We start from the raw sequence: 19,035 nt of genomic DNA, 5'->3' as shown, positions 1-19,035 counted from the left end.
GTGTGTCTTGGGGTGTTTCGCCTTGGGTTTATCCTATTTGGGACTCTGTGTTTCTTGGACTTGGGTGATTATTTCCTTCCCCATTTTAGGGAAGTTTTCAACTATTATCTCCTCAAGGATTTTCTCATGATCTTTCTTTCTGTCTTCTTCTTCTGGGACTCCTATAATTCGAATGTTGGAGTGTTTCATATTGTCCTGGAGGTCTCTGAGATTGTCCTCGTTTCTTTTAATTCGTTTTTCTTGTTTCCTCTCTGATTCATTTATTTCTACCATTCTATCTTCTATTTCGCTAATCCTATCTTCTGCCTCCGTTATTCTACTATATGTTGCCTCCAGAGTGTTTCTGATCTCATTTATTGTGTTATTCATTATATTTTGACTCTTTTTTATTTCTTCTAGGTCCTTGTTAAACCTTTCTTGCATCTTCTCAATCCTTGTCTCTAGGCTATTTATCTGTGTTTCCATTTTGATTTCAAGATTTTGGATCATTTTCACTATCAATATTCGGAATTCCTTCTCCGGTAGATTCCCTACTTCTTCCTCTTTTGTTTGGTTTGGTGGGCAACTCTCCTGTTCCTTTACCTGCTGAGTATTCCTCTGTCTCTTCATCTTGGTTATATTGCTGCATTTGGGGTGGCCTTTTTATATTCTGATAATTTGTGGAGTTCTCTTTATTATGGAGCTTCCTCACTTTGGGTGGGGTTCTATCAGTGGCTTGTCAAGGTTTCCTGGTTAGGGAGGCTTGTGTTGGAGTTTTGGTGGGTGGAGCTGGGTTTCTTCTCTCTGGAGTGCAGTGGAGTGACCCGTAATGGGTTATGAGACATCAAAGGTTTTGGGATAATTTTGAGCTGCCTGTATATTGAGGCTCAGGGGAGTGTTCCTGTGTTGCTGGAGAATTTGCGTGGTATGTCTTGTTTTGGAACTTGTTGGCCCTTGGGTGGAGCTTGGTTTCGGTGTGGTATGAAGGCATTTGATGAGCTCCTATTGCTTAATGTTCCCTGAATTCAAGAGTTCTCTAATGTTTTCAGGCTTTGGGTTTAAGCTTCCTGCTTCTGGTTTTCAGTTTTATTTTTACAGTAGCCTCTAGACTTCTCCAGCTATACAGCACCGATGATAAAACATCTAGGTTAAAGATGAAAAGTTTCTCCACATTGAGGGACACTCAGAGAGGTTCACTGAGTTACAAGGAGAAGAGAAGATGGAGGGGGTAGTTAGAGGTAACTGGAATGAGATGCGGTGAGATCAAGAGAGGAGAGAGCAAGCTAGCCAGTAGTCACTTCCTTATGCGCGCTCTATAGTCTGGACCGCTCAGAGGTATTTACAGGGTTATACGGGGAAGAGGAGAGGGAGGAAGTAGACAGAGGTGACCAGGAGGATAAGAGAGAGGAATGAGTAGGAGAGAGACAAATCCTGCCAGTAACCAGTTCTTTAGGTATTCTCTACCGTCTGGAAGACACAAAGATTCACAGAGTTGGATAGAGAAGAGATGGGGGAGAAAAGAGACAGAGGCCACCTGGTGGAGAAAAAGGAGAGTCCAGAGGAGGAGAGAGTGGTCAAGCCAGTAATCTCGCTCTCAGGTAAACTTGGGTAGTGAAGTTTGGGTTTTTAAATGTACAAAATTGACAACAAAAACCTAAGAGCAAAGATTAAAAATCTGGAGTAGAGGTTGGATTTTCAAAGATACAATATTAAAGAAAAGCAGAAGGAAAAAGGAAGAAAGAAAAAAAAAAGAATTATTAAAAAACAAACAAAAACAAAACAAAACACCAACAACCATCCAAAGAGTATATATGGTGTTTGCCTTAAAAAAAAAAAAAAGTCTTTTTTTTTTTTTAAATAGTAATACTAGGTTATAGAAATAAAAATTAGAGGAGAAATAGAAGACTTAACAATTTAAAAAAAAGCTCGGAAAAAAAAAGCAAAAAAAAAAAAAGAATGATTTTAAAAATATTAAAAAATTAAAAATATATCTGGCTCTTCTCTGATGTTATGGGCCGTGTGGGCTCACTTTCAAGGTGGTTCCCTCTGTTTAACTTCTTCTGTTTGCTGGTTTTTTAGGCTCACTAGTTCAGTCGCGCTGTGGGGAGGGGGGATGCTGCAAACAAATAGCACTGTCGTGTGTACACAGTATCTCTGCCCCGCTTGACCTGTCCTTTCTCACGGCGCACAAACCGCTCCGGCTCTACGATGCTCAGCCGGGAACCGTTTGGGGCCGGCCCTAGGCTGCGTGCACTTCCCCGGTCCAAGCCGCTCAGGTTCGGCCCTCAGGCAGCCCTCAGAGGCACAGATGCGGCTGGGACTGCGCTTTGTGCCCTTCCCAGGTCCGAGTAGCTCAGGAGTTTGGTGAGCGCAACCGCCGCGGCTTGTCACCTTTTCCGCCGCTGCCGCTCAGCTTTCTGGGTGGACCGCTGGCGCACCCCGTGAGGCAGACTGTGACTGTCCAGCACCCCCAGAAGTCTTAGCAAAGGAGCCTGCTTGCAGTTAGGTAAGTAAAGTCTCTCCGGGTCTGCAATTGCCCCTTTCCAGTCCTTACGGCTCTGGCTGCCTGTCCCCAGCGGGGAATGGTCTGCAGCCGGCTTTTTCCGCTCCGTCCTTTGTTCTGTGCTTGGTCCTGGAGGTGTCTTATGTTCGAGCTTTTCGCGTGGTAGCTATCCCACAGTCTGGTTTGCTAGCCCAAATTAGATCGTTCTGGTTGCGCGTGGGGCGTTCATGCCCGATTCTTGCAAAGCACTGCAGCCCGCGCCTTCCGCGCGTCTCTGCCCTGCCCCCACTTCCCAATGGCGGATGCAGGCGTCTGTGCTGCTTTTCCGCTGGGGGAGTTACTGGTGGGCTTGTAATCTCTTGGTTTTAATTATTTATCTATTTTTCCTTCCTGTTATGTTGCCCTCTGTGTTTCCAAGGTTCGCCACAGACTCGGCAGGGAGAGTGTTTCCTGGTGTTTGGAAACCTCTCTTCTTAAAATTCCCTTCCCGGGATGGGCTTCCCTTCCCGGGACGGAGCTCCCTCCCCACCTCCTTTGTCTCCTTTTTCGTCTTTTATATTTTTTCCTACCTGTTTTTGAAGACAATGGTCTGCTTTTCTGGTTGCCTGATGTCCTCTGCCAGCCTACAGAAGTTGTTTTGTGGAGTTTGCTCGGCGTTGAAATGTTCTTTTGAGGAATTTGTGAGGGAGAACGTGATCTTCCCGTCCTATTCCTCCGCCATCTTGCCGTAATTTTTTTCCACCAGAAAATTACTAGAGCTAATCAATGAATATAGTAAAGTTGCAGGATATAAAATCAACACACAGAAATCCCTTGCATTCCTATACACGAATAATGAGAAAGTAGAAAAAGAAATTAAGGAAACAATTCCATTCACCATTGCAACGAAAAGAATAAAATACTTAGGAATATATCTACCTAAAGAAACTAAAGACCTATATATAGAAAACTATAAAACACTGATGAAAGAAATCAAAGAGGACACTAATAGATGGAGAAATATACCATGTTCATGGATTGGAAGAATCAATATAGTGAAAATGAGTATACTACCCAAAGCAATTTACAAATTCAATGCAATCCCTATCAAGCTATCAGCCACATTTTTCACAGAACTAGAACAAATAATTTCAAGATTTGTATGGAAATACAAAAAACCTCGAATAGCCAAAGCAATCTTGAGAAAGAAGAATGGAACTGGAGGAATCAACTTGCCTGACTTCAGGCTCTACTACAAAGCCACAGTCATCAAGACAGTATGGTACTGGCACAAAGACAGACATATAGATCAATGGAACAAAATAGAAAGCCCAGAGATAAATCCACACACATATGGACACCTTATCTTTGACAAAGGAGGCAAGAATATACAATGGAGTAAAGACAGTCTCTTTAACAAGTGGTGCTGGGAAAACTGGTCAACCACTTGTAAAAGAATGAAACTAGATCACTTTCTAACACCGCACACAAAAATAAACTCAAAATGGATTAAAGATCTAAATGTAAGATCAGAAACTATAAAACTCCTAGAGGAGAACATAGGCAAAACACTCTCAGACATAAATCACAGCAGGATCCTCTATGATCCACCTCCCAGAATTCTGAAAATAAAAGCAAAAATAAACAAATGGGATCTAATTAAAATTAAAAGCTTCTGCACAACAAAGGAAAATATAAGCAAGGTGAAAAGACAGCCTTCTGAATGGGAGAAAATAATAGCAAATGGAGCAACTGACAAACAACTAATCTCAAAAATATACAAGCAACTTCTGCAGCTCAATTCCAGAAAAATAAACGACCCAATCAAAAAATGGGCCAAAGAACTAAATAGACATTTCTCCAAAGAAGACATACGGATGGCTAACAAACACATGAAAAGATGCTCAACATCACTCATTATTAGAGAAATGCAAATCAAAACCACAATGAGGTACCACTTCACACCAGTCAGAATGGCTGCGATCCAAAAATCTGCAAGCAGTAAATGCTGGAGAGGGTGTGGAGAAAAGGGAACCCTCCTACACTGTTGGTGGGAATGCAAACTAGTACAGCCACTATGGAGAACAGTGTGGAGATTCCTTAAAAAATTGCAAATAGAACTACCTTATGACCCAGCAATCCCACTTCTGGGCATACACACCGAGGAAACCAGAATTGAAAGAGACACATGTACCCCAATGTTCATCGCAGCACTGTTTATAATAGCCAGGACATGGAAACAACCTAGATGTCCATCAGCAGATGAATGGATAAGAAAGCTGTGGTACATATACACAATGGAGTATTACTCAGCCGTTAAAAAGAATTCATTTGAATCAGTTCTGATGAGATGGATGAAACTGGAGCCGATTATACAGAGTGAAGTAAGCCAGAAAGAAAAACACCAATACAGTATACTAACACATATATATGGAATTTAGGAAGATGGCAATGACGACCCTGTATGCAAGACAGGGAAAGAGACACAGATGTGTATAACGGACTTTTGGACTCAGAGGGAGAGGGAGAGGGTGGGATGATTTGGGAGAATGACATTCTAACATGTATACTATCATGTGAATTGAATCGCCAGTCTATGTCTGACGCAGGATGCAGCATGCTTGGGGCTGGTGCATGGGGATGACCCAGAAAGATGTTATGGGGAGGGTGGTGGGAGGGGGGTTCATGTTTGGGAATGCATGTAAGAATTAAAGATTTTAAAATTAAAAAAAAAAAATAAAAAAAAAATAAAAGAAAAAAAAAATAAAGTCTTTGACAGTCATTTCTCCTAAGATCCATTTGTTTTGCCTTTTACTCATTAGTTAACTGCTAGTGTTTTATGGTGCTAACTTCTGATACTTGTTTTAGTGTGGAAATAGTATGATTTATCATATTACTTCTTATCATGGGATTGTTTCTGTAGAAGTTAATATAAAACACTGTATTATAGCTGATTCATATATTTACTTACAGCGAGATTGTTCTTTAGTTTAAAAATAATAGAGCATGCATTTTAGGATAATTCAGAAATAGTATTTATGTTAAAATAAATGTCAGATTTCCCCTCCTCCCTTACCCCTCCAATTTTATGTCTTCATTCTGCTTAATTTTAGGACGAATAACCTTTATAGAGCCAAATATTCAGAATGTACCAAGAGATTTTGAGATAAAAATGCCAACAGCAGTAGAGGAAAGCCCACCTTCCCAAGCTCTAGGCAAAGGCCTACTTCCTATGGGCAGGTAGACGCTTATTTGTCTTCATTTGTGTTAATATACTTTTGGGAATATGAATGGCTCAAATGTCTTTATTTGTTTTAATATACTTTTGGGAATATGAATGGCTCAAAAACAGCCTATTGGGTAAAATAATGAAATTAGTTTAATTTTCCATTCTAGGCATACACTATTTCGAGCACTACCCGTTTCAAATCCTGAGTCTGTCTATGAAGAAACTAGATGGCAGTAAAAAGCTGAAATCCTGGGTCCCTAATTATATCAACCAGCACTGTATGCTGCTTTGTTAGATATTAAAGGGACAAGTTTAGCAATGTCTGAAATATCTCCCTTCCTGACATCTCCATATGCTCACAAAAGGAAGAAAAAGCACAATGAGATTTATTGAGTTGAGTGAAGCAGTTTATGGGAAAGGTTATTACAGAAAAATAGCTTATATCCTGTTCAATTGAATGTTTGCTGAACAAGGTCTAGTATCTTTATTAATCTTTAAAGTGGATTTCAAATAAGGCTTTTACATTTCTTAGATGGAAATAATGACTTACTGAAAAGCTCAGACCCTTTTCATATGTTTGAGTCTACCTCATGTCCGACTGATGGATGTTTTTTGCACCAACAGAGGAGGAAAAAAGAAGGGCTGTGGTATGAACACCGAGCGCCAGACAAAGATGGAAGAGAGAGCCTCAGACAGAGGAATGCCCTTCTCAGTTAGCATGCGACATGCCTTTGTGCCTTTCACAGGTCAGGTGACTGATGATGGTTTTGAGCTTGTTATTGCTGTGGGAATGGTTTTCAAAGCACTGACAAAGCGAATTATGAATAAGACTCAGAAGAATGCATTGTTTCCTCCTCCTTTCCTCTCTTTGGTGGAGCCTATTTTTCCCTTTTGTATTGCTGGATTTGTAACAGTCACTCATAATTGTCTTCATGATCTGCTCTGTGGGAAACTTCTGGGACGTTTGCTCAGCATCCTGCTGCAATGTTATCCTCTGTCTTTGTCAACCTTTTTGTAGAATCCAGTGCGTTTTGTTAGTCCTCATCTTTGACTTCCCTACAGCATTTATCATTCTGTCGACCCCCTGTTTGCTCAGTGTTTCTCCTCCCTTGACTTCTAACGGCACTCTTTTTTGGTCTCTCTTTAACGGCACTCTTTTTTGGTCTCTCTTTAACGGCACTCTTTTTTGGTCTCTCTTTAACTTGTTTTGCTCTTTTGCTTCTTCTGCAGTTCTCCCCACTGCTGCTTCCTGTTGCGTGGGATAGCCCCCGAGGCTATCTCACTTCTGTCTGACCTCTCCTCAGCACTCATCATCAAAACCTTTTAAAGTCATGATCTAACTCCCAAAGCATCAGCCCTATTAGTACACATATTTGCTCTTTTATCTTTTGCCATCTGGCAGGTCTGGGTGAGTGCAGTTAACCAGCTGAATTTATTTAGTTCTGTCAGAAGTTTATATTCTAAGGGTAAAATCACGTCTATGATAGTGTTATTGCCATTTGACAGTTTTCAGTTTTGCTTTTCAAGTATGAATTACCAGCATTTTACCATTGTAACTGTTTTAAAGTATTCAGTTATGTGGTATTAAGTACATTCATGTTGTGGTGCAACCATTACCACCATTCATCTCCAGAACTTTTCGTTTCCCCCAACTGGAACTCTGTACCCATCAAATATAACTCTGCTCCCTAACTCCCACAGCCCATGGCAACCACCGTTCTATCTAGAATTTGACCATTTTCTATACTTCATATAAGTGATGTCATATAATATTTGTACTTTTGTGCCAGGCTTATTTCAATTAGCATGTCTTCAAGGTTTATTCATGTTATAGCATTTGTGTCAGATTTTTCTTTTATAAGGCTGAATAATATTTCATAGTATGTATTCTTATTTAAGTAATAAGATTGTGTTTAACACAACAGTATTTTATATGGCTTTTGTTTAAAATTTAAAAATTAAGGTAATTTAAATGTATATGGATTTAACCTGAAAATCTCTGCCAGTTGATTTAGTTAACTATCTAGAGTAAGTGTTGATGTATGGTTGGGTTTAAGTCTATTGTCTTGTCGTTTGTGTTTTTTTCTATCTGTTCTTTATTCTTTTTTAAAAACTATAAATGACTTTTTATTATTGTTTTATTTCTTTTAAATTCTGTATCTTAGATACTTTGGAGTTTACAATATGTATCACACACAGACTAGCGTCAAATAATTTTATACCACTTCATCCATAATTTACATTATGGATGTTTTTTCCATGTCCCTTTTCTTGTAATAGGTTTAGCTCCTATGACTATTATAAACTTGCTGTGTAGTTATTTGGGGGGGCGGGGCACAGTTACCATTTACTTCCCAGTAACAATATATGAATGTTTCTTTCTCTGCAGCCTTGCCACAGAATGTGCTGTCCAACTTCTGGATTTTTGCAATATAAGTAGAAAAAAATTGTTTCTTATTATAGATTTAATTTGCATTTCTTTTTTGTCAGTGCAATTAAGCATTCTTTAATATGTTTAAGGTTCTTTTGTTTTTATTTCTGTGAACTGCTCATTTATATTTTGTTCTTGATTGCACCTCTTTTTTGTAATATAGCAATGAGTCCTTTGTGGTATCGGTTGCAAATATTTTTCTAATTTTTCTTTAACCTGGCTTTTCTTTATTTTGTTTTTTGCCATGATAAATGTCTAGTCTATAAATAAATAATTTGAATTCCCTTAATAACTCTTCTGAACATACAGACCACCTGACTTGTTTTTTGTTGAACGACTTTGCTGCTCCCTTCAGATGTGCATACATTAGGAACCAGTTTCTTTATTCACTCATTCATTCATTCAGTTAACATCCATTTGTTCTGACCTGTTAGGTACCAGGAGCTGTGTGTTTCTATAGAATGCAAAGGAAGATTAAGTATCCTGTCCCCAATGGCTAAGTGTTATGTGGGGGAGGCATGAAAGAACCTCTCTGACATTTATATTATGTCAGTGTTATAGGAACACTGAGGTAAGCACTACCACAGTGGTCGAGGGGCAGAGGTCAAAGGTGGCTTTATATATATTACATACCTTTGAAAGCTAAGCAGAAAAAAATTTTTACGTGTTACAGAACTGAACTGAGTCAAATTAAGAGCAAGATTTTAGCTTTTGGATGCATGATCTTAAGGTTCTTTGTTGGAATTGAATTTCTGTCATCCTGCTCAATACTAAAAATCTTGGTTTTGTCTTTGTGCCAACTTTTCTAAAATCATTTGTTTCAGGTGGTTTAATATTAGCTGCTGATTATTCTCAGCTTGAGCTGAGGATCTTGGCTCATTTATCCCACGATCATCGTCTCATTCAAGTGCTGAACACTGGAACTGATGTTTTCAGGAGTATTGCAGCTGAATGGAAGATGATTGAGCCAGAGTCTGTTGGGGATAATCTGAGGCAGCAAGCAAAACAGGTAATCTTTAGTGAACATACTTAACATAAATGGAGAAAATTTTTACTGAGGCAAAAAGTTTTTAAACTGCCTTAATCATTTGCATTTGAGAAATATTTCTCCCTGTTTGGATTTTTCATGACATTCATCTGAGCCTGTCTCATGATATTCATATATTCCTTTGTAGAGTCAATGTAAAGAATCCAATAGACTTAGTCTGAAGCTACTTAGTATTGGGAAGGCCATATACATTAGTGATATTTTGGTGGTGGTGACGGTAGATTGTGTGTGTGTGTGTGTGTGTGTATATTTCAAATCTCTAGCCTGTAAGCGCACATATATTTGTCTCTCTGTATTCACACACTTTGAGCCATGGTGCCTTTTATAGAAAGGTGCTCTCTGAATGTTTTTTGAAGAATATATATTGCTGAACTGTGGATTATAGTCAATAACTATTAGCTTTTTAGTATATTGAGACCATTAGTGGTTGGCTGATCTGCTTGTGAAATTTCATACTGCCCTTGGACCATTCAAGTAAGCCTATAGTAGTTCCTGTTCCTGTTTGACTGGCGGGCACAGGGAAATGAAAGACCGCATTCACACTATTTCCTAGCCTGAATTAACACCATACTTCCTTACCACGTGACCTGTGGGAACTCTGGTGGTTTTCCCTACTTTTTTCAATTTCAGTCTGAATTTGTCAATAAGGAGTTCATGATCTAAGCTCTAGTCAGCTCTGGGTCTTGTTTTTGCTGACTGTATAGAGCTTCTCCATCTTTGGCTGCAAAGAATATAATTAATCTGATTTCGTTACTGACCATCTGGTGATGTCCATATGTAGAGTCTTGTCTTGTGTTGTTGGAAGAGGGTATTTGCTATGACCAGTGAGTTCTCTTTGCAAACCTCTATTAGCCTTTGACCTGCTTCATTCTGTACTCCAAGGCCAAATTTGCCCATTACTCCAGATGTTTCTTGACTTCCTACTTTTGCATTCCAGTCCCCTATAATGAAAAGGACATCTCTTTTGGGTGTTAGTTCTAGAAGGTCTTGTAGATCTTCATAGAACTGTTCAACTTCAGCTTCTTCAGCATAACTGGTTGGGGCATAGACTTGGATTACTATGATATCTGAATGATTTACCTTGGAAACAAACAGATCATTCTGCTGTTTTTGAGATTGCATCCAAGTATTGCATTTCGGACTCTTTTGTTGACTATGATGGGTAGTCCATTTCTTCTAAGAGATTCTTGTCCACAGTAGTAGATACAATGATCATCTGAGTTAAATTCACCCATTCAAGTCGATTTTAGTTCACTGATTCCTAAAATGTCGATGTTCACTCTTTTCATCTCCTGTTTGATCATTTCCAATTTACCTTGATTTGTGAACCTAACATTCCAGATTCCTATGCAGTATTGCTCTTTACATCATCGGACTTTACTTCCATCACCAGTCACATCCACAACTGGATGTTGTTTTTGTTTTGGCTCCATCACTTCATTCTTTCTGGAGTTATGCTATTAATAGTAGTTTGCTTAACGTAGCTATCAGTGGTAGAGCCAGGATAAATTCAGAATACCAGAACTTAGACATTCTGACTCCATTATCTAAACATGCATACACTGATGCTAAATGGCTGCCTCTATTTAGTAAGTTCTTGTATGATTTAATAGTATTTATCCTATATCATTTTTTTTTCTCTAATCACCAGGCACTCAACCATCTAATCCAGATCTCAGCATTGCCAAGGTTATCATCTAAGTGATATCTGAGTTAGAAAGTGTAAAAAGACTAAAAAGAAAACAGGAGGGAATAAAACCATTCTAAATGTGATGTTTAAAGAAAAAGTATTCTGAAATTTTGAAAATCCTTTTTTTTTTTGCAATTTTTCTTTTTAAATTTTATTTACCAATATTTATACAGAACTTGCTTTGTGTCAGATGGTATCCTAAACATATGTGTATAATAACTCATCTAATCTTAACACCCTGGAGGAGGGCATGGCAACCCACTCCAGTATTTTTGCCTGGAGAATCCCACGGAGAGGGACCTGGTGGGCTATGTCTATAGATCGCAGAGTTGGACACAACTGAAGCTCCTTAGCACAATCCTAACAATCTCCTGATGTAGGTGTTACTATTGTCAACTAAAAACAGATGCACAACTTGGAGAGTTGTGAGTTAAGTTTTATTTGGGGCAAAATGAGGACTGCCACCCAGGAGGCGGCACCTCAGAGAGCTCTGAGAGACTGCTCCAAATAGGTAGTGGGAGGAATGTCAATATGTAAGTTTTCAGTGAAGGTGGAGTTCAATACCATTAAGCACTCATTTTACACAAAAGGTTTTCTGCTAGTTACTGGGGTATGTCACCGTGAAGGGATTTAGTGCTTTTCTAGATATGGGGAGATGCAAAGATTGAGATCATAAAGTTCAGTTCAGTTCAGTCATTCAGTCATGTCCGACTCTTTGCGACCCCATGAATCGCAGCACCCCAGGCCTCCCTGTCCATCACCAGCTCCTGGAGTTCACTCAAACTCATGTTCATCGAGTCAGTGATGCCATCCAGCCATCTCATCCTCTGTCGTTCCCTTCTCCTCCTGTCCCCAATCCCTCCCAGCATCAGAGTCTTTTCCAGTGAGTCAACTCTTTGCATGAGGTGGCTAAAGTGTTGGAATTTCAGCTTTAGCATCAGTCCTTCCAATGAACACCCAGGACTGATCTCCTTTAGGATGGACTGGTTGGACCTCCTTGCAGTCCAAGGGACTCTCAAGAGTCTTCTCCAACATCTTCTCCAAGTTCAGAAGCATCAATTCTTAAAATCTGTTCCTAAAAACATCTAACTGTCTAAAGACCTATCCCACCAGATTTGCTAGAGCACAGAATGCCTCACTCTGCCTTGAACTCTCTCAAGGGATGTTGACAGCTGTAGCAACACAGGCTTTAATTTCCATAGGGGCAGGTGGCAGACACCCTTGTTCAGTTGTTGGCAATGCACTTGGCAAGTACCAATTTGTAGTTGACACTATCCTCATTCTCTACTTGAAGAAATGGAGATACGAGGTAGCTTGTGCAAGGCCTCTTTTAAACAGTGGAACTAGGATTTGAACTGAGGCAATACTTATTATTAAATTAGTTTGTTTTTTGACCTATTTAGACCATTTTCCTACACTACTCTCAACATTTTCTGAAGAGTTTGTGTTTAACCCAAATGAATTCTGCAATTGTGGGATTTCAGGTGGCTGTGAGATGAAGAAGATATTTATTTCAAAGACATCCTCCCTATTATGAACCCTAATAACCTATTCTTTCTGCTTTCTTAGTCCTATTCAAAGGTAAGGAGAGCAATGTTTATAACGCTTCTCTTTTCTGACTTCTAGGCATTTCCTTAAGCAGCAGTTTGTTTTTTTTTTTTTTTTTTGAGGTAATGAATATGATTTTATTTAGAAAGCTGGTTGACCTAGAAGATGGCAGACTAATGTCTCAAAATAACCAGCTTGGTTGGGGTCTGGATCCCAGGTTCTTTCATAGAACAGAGAAGGGGAGGAATTGAAGTAAAGACCATTATCTTGCAAATATCCCCAGGAATGGCCAGCCTCAAGGAGGGAATGTATTAATATCTTCAAGCAGAGCAACAAGGTTCCCTGAGGCAGGCCTTTAGGGAGGGGATGTATTAATTGCTTCAGGCAGAGGGACAGGTCCCTGGCAGGTTATTATGTATGATTATAATAACAAAAGTAATGAAAAACAAAGGGTAAAGTCAAATAAACAGATCCATCATGGAATCAGAATTGGCTCTTCTCTCCAACAGTACATGTCTTTGTCCCCACTGTACTGGTGTCAGAAAAAGCCTTGAGGGAAGCCAATAGTAGTAGTAGTAGTGTTAGTTGACTCCATGGGACTGTAGCCCAATAGGCTCCTCTGTCCATGAAATTCTCCAGGCAAGAATACCAAAGTGGGTTGCCATTCCCTTCTCCATAAGCAGCAGTTAATGAAGTATTATGAGGATTTGGAAGCTGCCTTGAAGACTTCTGGAAAAATGATAGCCAAAAATAAATCTTCCCTTTTAAATCACTAACATTGTTTTTTTAACACACAAAGACACACACACACACTCATACTCACTCATATTCTGCCCCTTCTTTTCTTCTTCCCCTCCTCAAAATGTATTGCTAAAAGGCAGAAGAGGCATTCACTGGATATCAGCTTCTATGGATCTAACTCATCAAAGCAAATCTAGTCCTTCCTTTGACTTACTATGAAAAATTTACCAAATTTCTATCCTAATGAACTTCTTAGGTTTGCATTTTATGTGGTTTTGAACTATAATTTATGTACTGAGTGTGATGAGTTCCTTTCAGATTTGCTATGGAATCATTTATGGAATGGGAGCTAAGTCTTTGGGAGAGCAGATGGGTATTAAAGAAAATGATGCTGCTTGCTACATTGACTCCTTCAAATCCAGATACACAGGTAAGGAAGTACTCAGTGTTAATTATCTTCTAGACGCTATTCTTCTCAACTCTGTTTCGATATTATATTTTTTAAAACTTATATTATAGAATTTTCTATTGACAGAAGTTTTCATCAAGCATTATTAGTTAAACATCAGTAACCTTACTTATCATTATTTACAAAGATGTAAGTTTTTCATAAAAGTAGGTACAAAAATGGAATAGCAAAATGCAGTTGATATATATACTACTGTGTCACTGTGGAAATCTTAAAAATCTAGGAATTGTCCTATGCTTCAAGATCTTCCCTGTAGCTCAGACAGTAAAGAATCTCCCTGCAGTGCAGGAGACCTGGGTTCGAGCCCTGGGTTGGGAAGATCCTCTGGAGGAAGGAATGGCAATCCACTCCAATATTCTTGCCTGGAAAATCCCATGGACAGAGAGGAACCTGGCAGGCCACAATCCATGGGTTGCAAAGAGTCGGACACGACTGAGTGACTAACACTACTACTGCTACTACTACTGCTACTACTGAAACAGTAAACCATTGATTAAAATACCATAAACTAAGACAGAGATTGCCGGGAGAAATATCAATCACCTCAGATATGCAGATGACACCACCCTTATGGCAGAAAGTGAAGAGGAGCTAAAAAGCCTCTTGATGAAAGTGAAAGAGGAGAGTGAAAAAGTTGGCTTAAAGCTCAACATTCAGAAAATGAAGATCATGGCATCCGGTCCCATCACTTCATGGGAAATAGATGGGGAAACAGTAGAAACAGTGTCAGACTTTATTTTTGGGGGTTCCAAAATCACTGCAGATGGTGACTGCAGCCATGAAATTAAAAGACACTTACTCCTTGGAAGAAAAGTTATGACCAACTTAGATAGTATATTCAAAAGCAGAGACATTACTTTGCCGACTAAGGTCCATCTAGTCAAGGCTATGGTTTTTCCTGTGGTCATGTATGGATGTGAGAGTTGGACTGTGAAGAAGGCTGATAATACTGAATTAAGAATAAAACATAAATACTGATAAAAGGTACCATTAAGAAAATGCAAGGCAGGTGATGGACTGAGAGGAAATATTTTCAGTTCATATTATCTAACAAAGGACTGGTGTCAGAATATGTAAAGAAATCTGACAACTAAGAAGGTAAATAATGCATAAAATAAAGTTTGAAAGATTTGAACATACACTTCACAAAAAAAAAAATATTTGAACAACTACATCAAGTGTTATCATCATTAGTCTTCAGGGAAAAACAAATTAAAACCACAAAGAGATACTATTACAGAAACATTAGAATGCTAACATTTTTTAAAATTGTGTCTCTTTTACATTGCTAACTGGTTGTAAAATGGTACAATCACTTTGGAAAACAGTAAGGCTCTTTCATTTGAAGTTAAACATACCTTTAACTGTATGATTCTGCAGTTCTACTATTGGATATTTTCTCAAGAAAAATGAAAACATATGTCCTAGGAAAGACTTGTATGTGAATGTTATAGAAGTTTTATTTATAACAGCCAAAGACTGGAAATGTTAAACAACAAAAATCCAAGTGAATAAATTAAAATTTCCTCAGTTTTATTGAGCTGTAATTGATACACAGCACTTTATAAATTTAATGTGTACAGCATGATCATTTGATTTAAATACATCCTGAAATGATTACCGCATAGATTTAGTGAGCAACTGTCTTTTCATATTGATATGACATTAAAGAAATAGAAGAAAAGATTTTCTCCTTGTGGTAGCAATCTCAGTATTTGCTCTCTTAACAGTTTTCATATATAACATTCTGCAGTATTAATTAGCTTTATTGTGTTGTACATTTCATTCCTAGTATTTATTTATAACTGGAAGTTTCCATCTTTTGACCACCTTCACCTGTTCCTTCTCCTACTTCCCACCTCTTATAGCCATAAATCTAAATCTCTTTTTCTATGAGTTGGTTTTTGAAATGTAATTGACCTACAAACTATGTTAGTTCCTGGTATACAGCAGTGATTTGATTGTTCTACCCATTTTGAATGGTCACCATGATAATTCTAGTTGCCCATCTATCACCATGCAAAGATATTAAATAGGTATTGACTGTATTCAATAACTATTTAATTATTGAATTATGTAATTCAATAACATTTCATACTTGTATCTTGTAACTGAACGTTTGTGCCTCTTACTCTTCTACACCCGTGTCTCTCCTCCCCATTCTCCCCCCAACCCTGTCCCGGGCAACAACCTGTTTGTTCTCTGTATCTATTACTCCATTTCTCTTTAACAACTGAGTAAATTTAAAGATCAAATTGGTTTTATTCCATGATTCATGAATTGAGCAACATCCCATCTAGCAATAGAAAGGAACTTCACTGAGTTGTAAAAAAGTTTTTTAACGGTAGAAATGGAGTGGGCAGATGAAGGAAATTATTGGCAAAGAATGTAATATTGTTTCAGGCAAGGTCACCCTCCTAAGGGCCTATTGGACAGATAACTTCACTAAAGCTGACCATGTAATTCCAGATTGAATGGTTAAAAGATTTTACTTCTGGGGGTATTGAGATTGCAGTCAGGTTAGGTATTAAGTCTTAGTTTGATGACATAGGGTTTAGCCTAAGTGACTTCATTTTGAGCCTACTGTCTCCATTTTAACAGGAACAAATTATCTGTCAGCAGGATTATGGATAAACAAATTTTGGTATGTCTCTGTAGTGGAATGCTACTTAGCAAGAGAAGGCAGACTTAAGTGAGAGCATACAGTGAAATTCAATTTTTATGAAATTTAAGAACATGAAAAAGATAAGGTGTATTAAAGTAGGTCCATGAGTGTTTGAGGCTGATAATGGGGAGCTGGCTGTGAAGTTGGTTAAAATGTTTTGTATCTTGTAGTGGTTTTTACAAAGGTATATACATTTATTAAAGTGCTTATTGTATATACCTCAGCATTGATTGCTTTTTAAAGTAGTTCTTGCAGTCTGAATATTTGAAGACCTCCTGCAGGAGTCAGGTAAAAGAATTCGTAGAGGTGCAGTCTTTTAAATCTCATCCTTTTCGTTGCTCTTTCACCTGTATCACAGTAATTCTTCTAGAGAAGAAGATGAGAACCTGATTGCTTTCTGAAATTGCTATGCTAGTGGTCAGATATCACCAACAGCTTCACATGGGTTTTCTCACCTTCCTGTCAGCCACAGTCTGTGCCACCCACACAACAGAAATCTTTAAAAGAGGGGTTTTAATTGGGAAGCATTAGTATTTATTACTTAGGATGAGCAGAGCTGAGAGAAAGCAGAAAGAGCACATGAGAATTAAGGTAGACTGGCATTCTCTATACCTGAAGGTATTTTAAAGAGTATAGAAATAGAATATTTCAGAAGAGAAGAACTTTTCTAGCTCAGTGAGCAACGGGGAGATTGGCCTATCTGGAGAAAAGAATTTGAAGACCTAAAAATGAACCTATGTAGCAAAGAATGAATTCTGGCATAGGGAATAGTCTTTTAATTTTAAGGAATTGTATATGTTTCTAATGAAATGTTATAACTCATGCATTAGTTTCAGTTAGGTCCTATTTGAATCGTAGCATAGATGGTAACAAGGAGCTGTTGGAATGTATTAAGTCTGAAAAGTGAAAGTGTAAGTTGCTCGGTCATGTTCAACTCTTTGCAACCCCATGGACTGTAGCCTGCCAGGCTCCTCTGTCCATGGGATTCTCCAGGCAAGAATACTGGAGTGGGTAGCCATTCCCTTCTCCAAGGGCTCTTCCCATCCCAGGAATTGAACTTGGGTTTCCTGCATTGCACACAGATTCTTTACTGTCTGAGCCACCAGGGAAACCCAAGCCTGGAAATTGTAAATCAAAGAGTGAAAGAGGATTAATGTGATCAAAGAACAGAACCCTGTGAAAAGTAGCATGGAATAGTCTTAAGGTCCTATAATAAAACCACCTAGGTTTTAGTACCTGGTCTGTCATTCTAGAGTTTTGTATTTTTTGTTGTTGGTGGTGGTTAAAAAACAAAGAGATTAAAGTCATTTCTAAAGTCCTTTTAGTTTCTAAGTTTAAAGGCTATATGAGATGATGAGTGTTAATTAAACCTATTGTGGTAATCATTTCACAGTATATGTATACGTGCTGTCTAAGCAAGCACTTTTTCGAATACATGTAAAGCAAGCTGTCATGCTGCACAATGGTATATGTCAGTTAATTCTCAGTAGAACTGGAAGAAAAAGTGAATGAAGGTTTACATGCAAAATTTTGATGCTGTGATGTTAGTGTTAATCATTGTCAAATTTTGATATGTTTCACTGTATTGAAACTAGTGAGTGAGATAAAGGATGGATGTTGATTGTAATTATTTCTTTATTTTCTTTGTAGGGATTAGTCATTTCATGAGAGAGACCGTGAAGAACTGTAAAAGAGATGGATTTGTTCAGACCATTTTGGGAAGGCGTAGATATTTACCAGGAATCAAAGACAACAACCCTTATCATAAAGCTCATGTATGTTGAAATTTCTCTGGATTTTTAACTTAATATTTTAATGACATATACTTTTGCAGCAAAGACTGAACCCTGCTAATGTCTCTTTTAGAGACTAGCATATGAATTGGATCTTCTGTTTCATTAAGGACTTCTGAAGTGATGGTATATGCCAGTATTTGCTGACCACTGATTTTAGGAGATTAATGTAAATATGGGTTCACTTAATAATATTCCAATTTAAGGTGTTCTGTTTTAATAAGGCAGTTATTTATTAACTTTGGTAATAAGTTATATATACACTTAATACTCACATTTGCTAATTGTTCTTTGTTTTCAGATATCATATATTAATTTGTCATATCACACCAGATTGCCACTGTCTTCAAAGATTAGCCAGTCATTGAATTGCGGTATTTTTTTGTTCAATCCTTTTGTTTATTTATTTAAAAAATACTGGCTCATCAGAGGTTACTAGGATACCCAAAATATTTTAAAAAGCTATTTTTAATATCATTTAAAAGATTTATTGATGATACTTACTCTAATTATGACTAAAAGCTCTTGATGAAATCATCGGGATCCATAAAAGTATTCTATGTATTTTAGCATTTAAGTTTCTGTTATAGTCCAGAGCTTCCTATTTTAACTGGTTGTATTTTGCCCTTACCCCATACTTTCATGTGTCATTGCCCACTACACATTGTATGTAATGAAAATATCCAACCCCCAAATTGCTAAACTTCTGTCTTGAGCTACATCCTCTCAGAGCAATAATGCTCTTAGGAACTATGGAGGAATAGTTGGGCTTTTGTTACTTCTTTACTCTCTCGCTTCCCGTATATCCACATATAGACCTCAGATATTTCCCAGACTTTTACCATGTTTACAACTATATGCACTGTAGTTGATGCACAGGGAAGGTAAGTCTTAAAATACATTGGAAGAGATAAAGCAAACACGTATACCTATAGTCAATAATCTAGGCTCCTGGAGGAG

At 38.1% G+C, this 19,035-nt stretch overlaps 1 protein-coding gene across 5 annotated transcripts in view; it reads left to right on the top strand.

Moving 5' to 3' along the window:
• POLQ (DNA polymerase theta) overlaps window positions 1–19,035 on the top strand; it is a 150,310-nt gene that overhangs the window by 121,200 nt on the left and 10,075 nt on the right. For 3 of the 5 annotated variants that reach the window (XR_011249399.1, XM_069554710.1, XM_069554717.1), the window contains 5 exons: window positions 5,575–5,701; window positions 6,315–6,436; window positions 8,946–9,130; window positions 13,467–13,578; window positions 17,933–18,057. Coding sequence is in view for 2 of the 5 variants with exons in the window: in XM_069554710.1 (XP_069410811.1) it covers window positions 5,575–5,701; window positions 6,315–6,436; window positions 8,946–9,130; window positions 13,467–13,578; window positions 17,933–18,057 (671 nt within the window). In the remaining 3 variants the exon portion in view is untranslated. Of the gene's footprint in view, window positions 1–5,574; window positions 5,702–6,314; window positions 6,437–8,555; window positions 8,693–8,945; window positions 9,131–13,466; window positions 13,579–17,932; window positions 18,058–19,035 lie in introns of all 5 variants that reach the window. The other 2 variants (XR_011249400.1, XR_011249398.1) reach the window with 1 other exon arrangement.

Source organism: Ovis canadensis, chromosome 1, assembly GCF_042477335.2.
Source record: "Ovis canadensis isolate MfBH-ARS-UI-01 breed Bighorn chromosome 1, ARS-UI_OviCan_v2, whole genome shotgun sequence".
Classification (NCBI taxonomy): Eukaryota; Metazoa; Chordata; class Mammalia; order Artiodactyla; family Bovidae; genus Ovis; species Ovis canadensis.
This window is presented reverse-complemented; position numbering and strand designations above follow the sequence as displayed.